The 11,200-nt window shown below is 38.3% G+C and overlaps 1 protein-coding gene across 1 annotated transcript in view; it reads right to left on the minus strand.

Annotated features, from left to right (window-relative positions):
* The window catches only part of TM9SF3 (transmembrane 9 superfamily member 3), a 77,611-nt gene extending 66,779 nt beyond the window's left edge, over positions 1 to 10,832 (minus strand). Inside the window, exon 1 of the mRNA XM_069067078.1 lies at positions 10,681 to 10,832. Coding sequence (XP_068923179.1) covers positions 10,681 to 10,776 — 96 coding nt within the window. The 5' untranslated portion in view covers positions 10,777 to 10,832. The remainder of the gene's footprint in view (positions 1 to 10,680) is intronic.
* Between the last annotated feature and the right edge of the window lie 368 nt (positions 10,833 to 11,200).

Genomic DNA, 11,200 nt, shown 5'->3' on the forward strand with positions numbered 1-11,200 from the left:
TTCCCATCCCCCTCAGCATCTATTAGTGTCTTGCACATAGTAGGGACTCAATAACAACTATTTAACTTGTTAAACTGTATTTCATATTTTGTCTTTGAACCTTGTAGATTTTTATAAACATGAAAACTGACTTTTCAATGAAATTCAGCTAAACACTATTAAAGAGAGAATACTATTTTTAAAATTTTATTAAGACAAAATTCCCATACAGAAACTCAAATTAACCCAAATCCAAATTAGCTGCATTATAGTTTTAGGAAAACAAGCAAATCACAAGAATTTGAGATATTTAGTAAAAACACACAGATACAACTTCAAGGACATGTCTCAGCATCAGTACTAATACAGACATACCTTCCATCTACAAAGATTACTAAGAATTCATGTTCAGATTATGAATCAGAGTCATTGAAGGAATTTCAAAGAAATATTCAATACAGTAAGACAAGAAAACAGACAAACGGATTTTAGAAAGATTTTCTTTTTGGAGGGGGAAAGCAGGGCAATTTGGGGTTGACTTGCCCAAGGTCACATGGCTAGTAAGTGTTAACAAGTGTCTGAGGCCAAATTTGAACTCAGGTCCTCCTGACTCCAGGGCCAGTGCTCTATCCACTGCGCCACCTAGAAAGATTTTGAACAAAGGTTAAAAAAAAATAAATTAAGCAGAGGGCTCCATTCTCTGAAATGTTGGTTATTTAAAGGAAATATAAGAACCTCTTAAGGGCGGCTAGGTGGCAGAGTGAATAGAGTACCGGCCCTGGAGTCAGGAGGACCTGAGTTCAAATCTCACCTCAGACACATAAAACAAAACAAAAACAAAAACAAAAACAAAAAAAAAAAAAACCTAGCCGTGTGACCTTGGGCAAGTCACTTAACCCCAATTGCCTTCCTAAGAGGAAAAAAAAAAGAACCTTTTAAATAAGAAGCAGCATCAAAACTTTTTATAACACAAGTTCTAATTTCTAACATGATAAATTACAATAAATATTACCCATATACACCAAAGTTTCAAAGTTTCAAATTAAGGGTCCTTAATTTTTAATAGTGTAAAGCAGTCCTGAGACCTCTTTCATGTTCAAGTACCACCTAGGACATACTGTGTTCCTGGAGAAACTCACTTGAGCTTTCTGCTCCAAGCAACTCTCTGAAGAGTCTAAAGCAGCTGCTATTGTTTCATTATTAGTAGAGGGAGTTTCCACACTGGGAGTAAAATACACCAATGAAATTACTGATCTGAACTTAGTAATTAATAATAACTAACATTTACACTGCACTTTAAGGTTTACAAAGCACTTACATGTTAACTAATTCAATCATTTTTATAAAATTTTCTACTTTTTCGTAGCTTATAATAAATTATAGATTTTCAAAGAAACAAGATTTAATGGAAAGAACAACCTAGCGGTCTTAACCTGTAATGACTTAGGGACAAAGTCTTCTTGATATTAAATAGTTGATTTACCAGAGGTAAATCACTTAACCTTTTGGCCCTCAACATCCTCATCTGTAAATTAAGATGTCATCTACCTCAAAATGTAAGAATCTACTAAGATAATATATTTGAAATGCTGTGCAAATCTTAAAGCACTATATGAAATATTGGTTACAATTTAAACTACTACTCCACAGTTTCTCCATATTCTCCTATATAGTATATCTGTACTGCGATGACCTTTTTTCTTTTAATATTTATCACTGTGTTACTGATTCACATTTAGGTTCTTCATTCACTATGACCCAGAGATAATTTGCTGTTGTACCTGAATGTATTTCTATAGGTTCTTTTTTTTCTCTTTCCAAGTTTATCCAGTATTGGCTTCCAATGATTCATTCTGCTGGCTTCTAACCCCTTTTCTAACTAAGCTGATTTTAAATTAATCAGATCTTCCCAAGTGTCTGACCCACCTGCACCTGAACCTCTCCCTCCAAAGGAACTGTTATACTTAGAGGTTAAAAAACATGTATTTCAATGATGAAAATATCAAATATCTATTTTCTTCCCTAAATAGGTATGTATGCTACTTAAAGGCAACAACTGTCTCTTCTCATACATTTTTGTGCCTCCTTACCACTCTGCACTTGGTAGGAACTCAGTATTTGTTGAATGAATTAGGACTATAACATGAATGGTCCTAATGAATTAGGACTATTTTATTTATTAGGACTATTTATTTAGGTTATCTAAAACGCCAAGTATACAAGTGTTAAATATTTGTGGATTAGGATGAAAAGACATCTTATGAAATATTTAAACGTAAAGATTCAGTAGAAACTAAAACAAACCTGAAAAATATAAATTCGTAGCTATATTAGAATCACAGAATTTTAGAGCTAGTAGGGACTTTTAGGAATCATCTAATTCAGGAGTCTTTAACTTTTTTGGAGGTATGAACTCCTCAGAATGATTTTAAGTAACTAGTGGAAAAGCTAAATTTTAGTTAGAGATTAGTGAAAATGTCTTTGCCATCCAAGTTCACAGATCCACTGAAATCTATCCACAAATCCCATGGATAAGCCCCATGGGTTAAGAACCTCTAATCTAGTCCAACTTCTTTATTTTATAATAATAAGTGATTGGCCTTATGGGAAGAGATTAAGAAAAGCGAAATAGGGTTAAATTTTGATCCTTGGAAGTCCTATTAATAAAGACTCTGACAGTTAATTTCATTTCTAAAAGTAAGTTTTTTTGCAATGTGCATCCAAGGTCAAAGATACTAGTCACAATAATATATTGATCCAAATGTGTGTCTACATAAATTTGATATGTAGAATGATAAACTTTTAAAAATGTATAAAAATAAGCATTAATTTGTCTAACATAATCTGAAACCTGGAATTGAAGTCATTTACATTTAACTACCAGTCAGTTGTAATAACCACATAAAATTCTAAGTCCAGGAAGTGAATATAAGAAAAAATAAAAACAGAGCTTATAAAGTGACAGAAACTTTGCCATTTTTTAGCTATAAAACTGACCCCAAGATAAAATACAAAGGAAAAAAAAATTCACCTGACGGAACTGGAGTTTTATTCTGAAAAGGAAGCAGTATTGTTCTCAAGGTCATGGATGTTAGTCCCTTGCTTGTCTAAAATAGTGTATATATTGTGCTGCTGCATCTAAGAAAACTTTTTTCTTCCTAAATTAATGATCTTGAGAAGAACACATTCATGGAGAAAACTTTACTATAGTACCCTTGTAAATTCTGAAATAAAATAAGTAGGAATCCAACAATTATTAGGTCAATGAAGGCTTGAGTTATGAGTAGTCAAGTTTTTATTAGTTTTTACTATCATGGCAAAAGAGGGATGGATATTTTATAACATATAATATTGCAAATAGGCACAATCCATTTATGAAAGCTTTAGAAATCCTAATTTCAGTAATTTTTATTATCTCTTATGTAAATATATCACAATTTCAACTCAGAAAAAAAATTTAAAGTTTGTTTTGGATACTGTCAGATAACTTTCCAGTCCAAACTATTTGTAAACCCCAGTCTCAAGCGAACACACCTAAAAATTATACCACTTCCTAGTTTATATCAATCTACAAAAATAGTAGAGGTAAAAACAAAATTAAAAGACTCCTTGCTACACCTATGTATAAAATAAAGCACAGATGATGCTGATCTTCTTGGAAATTAATTTTTGCTTTCTTTCTAAAATGTTTTCAAGAGCTCCTAGAAAAGATATGAAGGCAAAAGCCACAACAAAGCAGCAATGCCATTTCTGAAAATTATCTACTGGTGTAATATGTTTTTATGGGAAGAGCTGAGTACAGTCTATATTGAGTACTGAGTGGGTCTTCTGACATTAAAGGTTCCCAGGATGCCAAGGACACAAAGAGAACAGGGAGAAAGAGTATATACAATCTCACAAGATGAGGATTAGAATTCTAACTGAATCTGTATCTGGGTAGAGCTCCAAGACTGCTAAGCCAGTGTTCTGCATACTACCATAAAATAATTTCCCTTTTGGGTACTCTTTTCCCTGCCAACCAATCAATTTATTTTAATAAACATTCATTGAAGATTCATTTTGTTTAGCACTATGCTAGGTAATGTAACAGGCACAAAAGAAAATTTTTCAGTCCCTGACCTTGAGAAACTTACTTTAGCTGACAAAAGACATACATACCTTAAATTAAGCAACAGGAGGCTTAAATATGTGTCCTTAGTAATTCTGTTCTTTTGTTTGTTGGTTTTTAACGCTGAGATCTTTCTGGATAAGCATTCTGATGATAATTATTTAAAACGCACAGAATGGTGGGGGGAAGACTAGTAGTCTTAGTCCTGACTGACTCATTGCTGATTTCAGTTTCTTCATCAGTAAAAATGAAAAAAAGGAGGGGGAGAGGTGGAGGGGTGCTTAACTAAGTAATCTCCAAAATTCTTGCCAGATCTAGTATTCTATGATTCTCACTCTATATGTATATGTATATGGAAATCTAAATACACACCCACAAACTGGTGCTCCTCAGAAGTGTGGTTCTAAATAGTGATAATTTTAAAACTAAAATCAAGTTTCACATTAAGAAAATTAAGTATCAAAAACTCCTAAAATTAGAGAATATTAATTTCCTTTACAAAAGAAATCTTTACAAAAAGCTGCACCAGCTTTCCCTTATATAAAAGTTCTGAAAGTGTATTTAAAATGTGATAATGTCCAAAAATATTACAGATGTCTAAAGGGTTCTTAACCCTTTTTAATATCATGGACACCCCTTTGTCTGATGAAGCCTATGTATACAACCCTTCTCAGAATGCTTTTGAAAGCATAAAATAAAAAATTTAGTCTTACAAAGAAACTAATTAAAATGAAATACAATAATAAAAATGTTTAAAGCAAGTTCTCAGGTTAAGAACCTGTGGCTCTTATCTCCCATCTACACCATGAAGATAAGGAACAGGAACAGGAGGAAAAGAAGGATGATACTAGCATGAATGTAGCACTTTAAAGTTTACAAAGCATTTTACAAATATTATCTCATCTTATCCCCACAACAACCCTGAGAGGAAGGTGCTATTATCCCCATTTTACAGTTGAAGAAACCGAGACAGATAGTAGCTAAGTGATGTACCCAGAATCTCCCCATTTTCACCTGGCTGCACTAGCTTGGGACTTGCTTCTGACTGACTATGCCCCAGGAACCTCAGTATTGGGATAAACTCATCCTCCAGTATTCCACCTCATCACAGCGCTACCCTCTCATTGCCTCTCTGACTGGAGGATGGGATAACTCCAGTCCCAGCTGCACTACAAGTGTGAGACTTCTCTGACTTCTCCACCATGCCCTGGCTTGCGTCCACTTCCCACTCCTCTCTGGCCTTTTCAGCTTCTTTTTGTGTTTTGTCTTCCTGTTAGGACTGTAACCTGCTTGAAGCAGGTATTGCTTTTCTTTTTGTGTCTGGATTCCTAATGCTCAGCACACAGGAGACACTCAATAAATGTTTACTGGCTGACAGAGTCTGAGGCCAAATTTTAATTCAAGTGTTCCAGCCCCTCTAACCACACTGCCACTTGGCTGATATAAAACATACATAATATAAAATACAGCTGAATGACCTCATAAGATCATAAACTGTTTAGAATGGGAAAGACCAATACTATCATCCTTTGGATTATAAATTTTAGAGGGCAGCTAGGTGGCTCAGTGTATAGAGCACCAGTCCTGGAGTCAGGAGGACCTGAGTTCAAATCCGAACTCAGACACTTAACACTAGCAGTGTAACCTTGGGCAACTCGCTTAACCCCAACTGCCCTGCATTACCCCCTTCCAAATAGCCAAAAAAAAAAAAAAAAAGGGGGGCGGGGGGGGGGGGTTAGAAAGTGAAATAAATGACTTGCTTAAGGTACACTCTGCTAGTGATCTATTTTCACCATATTTTTCAAAATAATCTGGGAATTTTCCACGGAAGTTCTGAAGCCACTGTAGCCACATTTTCACCTAAAGCAGTTCTTAACATTTTTTGCATCATATACCCCCCTTTGATAGTCTGCTGAAGCCTGTGTCTCCTCAGAATGTTTTTAGTGCATAAAATACATAGGATTACAAAAGAAACCAATTATACTGAAATACAGTTATCAAAACAATTTTATTAAGTTGATAAACAGAATCTATGATCTAAGGACATCTTAAAAGATTTATATACTTGAGAATATAAAGAGAATATAAGAAACGTCCTGCTGGGTGAGAATAGTCCATCCAGTCCATCTAAAACTTTTAAGACAAGATAGCATTTGCATTCTATGGAACTAATGCCAAATATATAACCAACTCATGCAATTCTACTCAAATTTGTGGCTGACAGTCAAAATGTGAGTTATCTTAAACATTTCTGGAACTTTTTTATCATCCTAAAGAATGATAAAAATTCAAGGCTTCACTTAATTTTACTTTTATCTTAAGTTTTATTACTGGAAAACATCCTTCACATCAAAGTTGGTTGACTTGACCTATTAAGAACTACCATCAATTGTAAATTCAGTTGAGAAGTAATTCATAAGCTAACACATACTGGGCCCATAAAACCTGTCTCTTAACTTTCATTCTTACTACATCCTCTCCATTCACTCCCTTTCTTCTAAGGCTTCAAAAATTCACAGGTCTCTCCTATGATGGAAAAAACTTCAACTGACTTATCTCAATGCCCTCTCTGTCTCTTCATCTGTTCATCATTATATTCCTGAAATAAATACACATTTTCAATTATTCTATAATGGTACGAGATTTGGCAAAAGGAAAGTTTCAGAAGACATTTCCTTAAATTTTAAAGTTATACCTTATAGTTACTTAATACTTTGTAATAAGAGATAACTCCGTACAATTCAGTGTAGGTAAGTGGATTGACATGCACATGCAACTCGTTAAAAAATCACTTTCTATGAGTTACAGCAATTGTTAAGATCTTTGTTATCTATTCATATCTAAAATATGACTCTCAAATACTGCAAATTTCTGGAAAGAATATTCCTGAAATTAAACTCCATTTTAATGTTTTTCTTTAATTGTTTATGATTATTATTTCTAAGACTTTTAAACATCTTCAAAACATTTCTTCACTAAATGTAAAAGTCAAAATTTTTCCTATGTATAGAAATGCAAATCATAAACTATAAATCAGAACCATCTTCATAAATATTCGTACATGTTTGATACCACTGAATCAATGATATCAGAATACCTAACATTCATAGTGATTTTCCTCACTCCAAGAACCTCTAAGAACAATTTGTTTAGACTTCTCTTTTGCAATTATCTCATTATAATTTGTAAGAGACAGCAAGGTGTTGTAGAGGACTGGCCTTTTAGCCAACACCTGAGTTTGACTTTCACCACAAGCCAAATGTGTGATACCAGGCAAATGACAACCTTTCTCAGCCTTAGTCTGTTCACCTGTAAACAAAGGATTTGGACTCAAGCTAAGGTCTCTTCAGGTTCGAAGATCATGAGCCTACAAATTACTTAAATGTAGATCTGTCATGCTTCCCCATCAGATCCCCTAGAGATCAAGGACCTAATCTTAACTTAATATTCAATACTTTAGGAAAGTATTTTTACTAGCACAAAGTGTTTAATAAACATTTTTTAACTACTATATGTAGTAGTGGCTTCTATAAAATATTCAAAGAATAAAGTTAGCAAATGTCCTTTCAATCAGTAGAGCATCCAATAAAAATTAAAAGCAAATTAATCACACAGAAAGTTCTAAATGGTCACTAAAAGTAGCTCTCTTTTACAATTATTTAGGAAAGAGACATGAAAATTCTAACATGAAATTTAACATTTATACACAAAAAATAGAATCATACATGCACACTGTGAACTGGTCCTGAAAACAATTTGGAAACATACTAGAAAAATCACCAAGTGTACATTAGACCTATTAACTTGAGATATACAGTAAATATACCCCCACCCTACCCCCAAGGTCAAATGCAGAGGTGAAGGATTATATATAGCAACATTTAACTAGTAACAAAGAACTAGAATGAAAGTCCCTACTCACTGACTGGGACTGATGCTGAGGGAGATAATGAATGAAAAGTGACTAAAAAAGAGGTTCTATGATCACAGTAGTCCCTAATACCTAATGTACTATCAAATTTTATTGTTTCCTACCTTCATAATATATCTCCTATTGGATATTATATATAGGATATTATAACATCCCTTCTCTCTACTCTCCTAACTACCATCCTAGTTCAGGCCCGTTATCACCTCTCCATTGGATTATTACTATAGTCTTCTAATTGGTCTCCCCAGGTTGCTCCAGTCTTTCCCCAAGGGAGTTCCAACCCACCCTTCACTCAACTACCAATGTAGTTTTCCTAAAGGGCAGGTCTGACTGTCACCCACAACTTATTAAATTCCAATGGCTCCCTACTGTCTCTAGGATCAAGTACAAAATTCTCCTTTTGACACTTAAAAGTTCTTCACAACCTGGCCCTTTCCTACCTGTCTTCTTACACTATATATTCTCTACACACTCTAAGATCTAATCATACTGTCCTTGTTACTCCTTCAGGACATTCCATCTCAACTCTGTAAATTTGCACTAGCTGTACCCCTATGTCTTTAGTATCTAGATCCTCCTTCCAAATTTCTACCTCTCCTACATTCCCCTGCTTCCTTTAAGATAGCTCAAATCCTTCCCAGAGAAGGCCATTCCTAGTCCTTCATCCCTCCCAGCACCTTCCTTCAGAGACTGTCTTGGAGGTACACAGTGGTCTCCCCATTAGAATGTGAGTTTCTTGAGGATAGGGACTTTTGCCATTCTTTGTATGCCCAGCACTTTAACATTTATATTGTTGCTGATTGACTGAATGGCTAAACAAACTATGTCATAAGAATTTAAAAGATTATTAAACCAATAAAAGATAGCAAATATGAAGACGTTAGAGGGCATAAGAAAAAAGTACATGATCTATTGGAGAGCAAATTAATAGAACCAAGAATTTATATGAAGCCCACAACTATGTTAAGTAACATTTAAAAGCTCCACAACTATGATCAACAGAGTGACCAAAAGTGGAAGCATACCTCCCACCTTTCAGAATAAGGGTGTATAATGAGACAATACAGTCAGGTCCTGCCAGCATGTTGTTATTCTGTTTAACTATAATGACTACACAGAGAAGTTCTATTGTGGTTAAGGGAAAGAATCTCTAGGAAGTAACAGATAAAAAAAAGGTGGGAGTGGGAGGGAGATAAAATATCTTCAAAGTTAGATCATGTTTACAGTTAGAAGTTACTTTAAAAATCATCTATTCCCAATCCCTTCACTTTATAGAAATGAGGAAACTTAGGCCTAAAGTCCATCACATTCCCATATGATTTGCCAAGGTTCTATACTTTTACTAAGTAGAAGGACCTGAAATTGAAACCAGGTCATCTAACTCCAAATCCAGTGTACTTTCTACTACAAAACACTGCCTCCAAACAAAATAAATGAATTTTTTTTTTATTTTCAAGATTGACATATGAAAACATAAAATACGGTATGTCTTTCTCTTTAAATCTGAAAGTCTATTAAGTATCCTGATGTGATGATCATTTGGCATTTACCAAATATAACAGTTTACATACACTGTTTGGCATTTGTGAAGCCAGAGAAGCTGTCAAACCTAGGAGCTAGCCTAATACCTAGATAATAAAGTTAAATTTTCACTTAATTCCCATTAAATATATAAAGAGAATCACAGGATCATACATGTGTATTTTTTTTTCAGTTATCAGTAACTACAGAACTGAAATTTAAGAATTCCAACATGACTGATCATTACAACTGCCCAAAACTTCCCCTATCTAGTCCAACTCTCCTCCTACAATTAAGAAACCTGAGGACCAGGGATATGGGAAGTAACCTGTCCATCCTACGACACTCAGTCGTGGAAGAATTTAATTCTACATCTCTTAATACACAACAATCACTGAGGGTCCTGAGAGGAGCCTGCGCCAAGTTATAAGGCTGGTGTGGTTAAAGGCAAAAGGCTAAGGTTCAGCGCGTAAGCCAAAGCTTTCAGATCCTGCCAGGAACATCCCAGCATTGGGAAAACCACGAGTCGTATCGAGCTCAGAGCCAGGAAGTTGCTTTGGTTCTAAAGGGTTAACTTAAGACAACTTGCCAATTAATTGGAGGCAAAAGTAAATTCTGTCCCCAGCCAGGCCTCGCCTACTTCGGGATGAAAACCCGACAAGGCGCTCGAGCGGCAGGGCCCTTCGGATACAGAACAGGGGGCGGGGGCCCGAGGGGGAAGAAAAGTTGGTGGAGCGGCCGGCACGGGCCTGCGTGGAAGTGGAGGCGTGCACACGTGGAATGACCCCGTTTACTGACCCAGCCCGGGAGTCCCGTCCCACTCCTGGAGGCCGGGGTGGGACGAGAGCCTCTCGGGGCCTGGAGGCTACCACCAGTGCTCAGCGCTTTCCGCCCTCCCCAGGATCCAGGGTTTAATCCCATTGTGTCGTATCGCCCAGCAGCCACGGCAACAGGACTGCGGGCTCCGGGACGGACCCGAGCCCGGGGACCGCCTCCCAACGCTCACGCCCGAACGAGGACCAAAGTGCCCCAGGTCCCCAGTGCTGGGCCCCGCGCTCCCTGCACCGAGCTCGCAGCTCCGTCCGAGCCAGGCCCGCCCGAGGCCTCCGGGGAGCGAGGCCGAGGCCGCGCGGCGCCTCACCGTGTGGTCGTGCTCGTCCGCCCGGCCCCGGGGCGGCAGCAGCAGCAGCAACAGCGCCGCCGCCGCCGCGCGGGCGACCCCCAGCCGCGGCTCCATGGTGCGCACTCCCCCCGCCCGGCGCCGGCCGGCCCTCCTCCCGAGGCTCCTCCGCTGCCGCCGCCGCCGCCGCCGCCGCCGCCGATTCACATCCAAGGGGCGCGCGCACACGGACGAACAGGGCCGGGGCCCAGCCGCTGCCCCTGCCGCCTTGGCGCTGCCCGAACCGAACCCGCCGTTGCCGTCGCCGTAGCCGTCACCGCCCGCGGCCAAGCGTAGCCCCCGCCCCGCCGAGTCCGCTCCGCCGCCGCCGCTGCCTTCGCCTCAGCTTCTTCCTCTGACTCAGCCACGTCATCCGGCCACCCAGTCACACACCGGAAGTGCCTCCCCTAACGTGGGGCAGCAACCGCCGCCGACCGCGGCCGAGGGAGCTAGTAAAAGACAGAGCCCGGCTCTAGCCTGGCCGCGGGGAGGAGGGCGCGCG

This window comes from Petaurus breviceps, unplaced genomic scaffold (genome assembly GCF_028583685.1).
Source record: "Petaurus breviceps papuanus isolate PSGF00001 unplaced genomic scaffold, PetGlider_PUasm1.0 90740, whole genome shotgun sequence".
In the NCBI taxonomy this organism is placed as follows: Eukaryota; Metazoa; Chordata; class Mammalia; order Diprotodontia; family Petauridae; genus Petaurus; species Petaurus breviceps.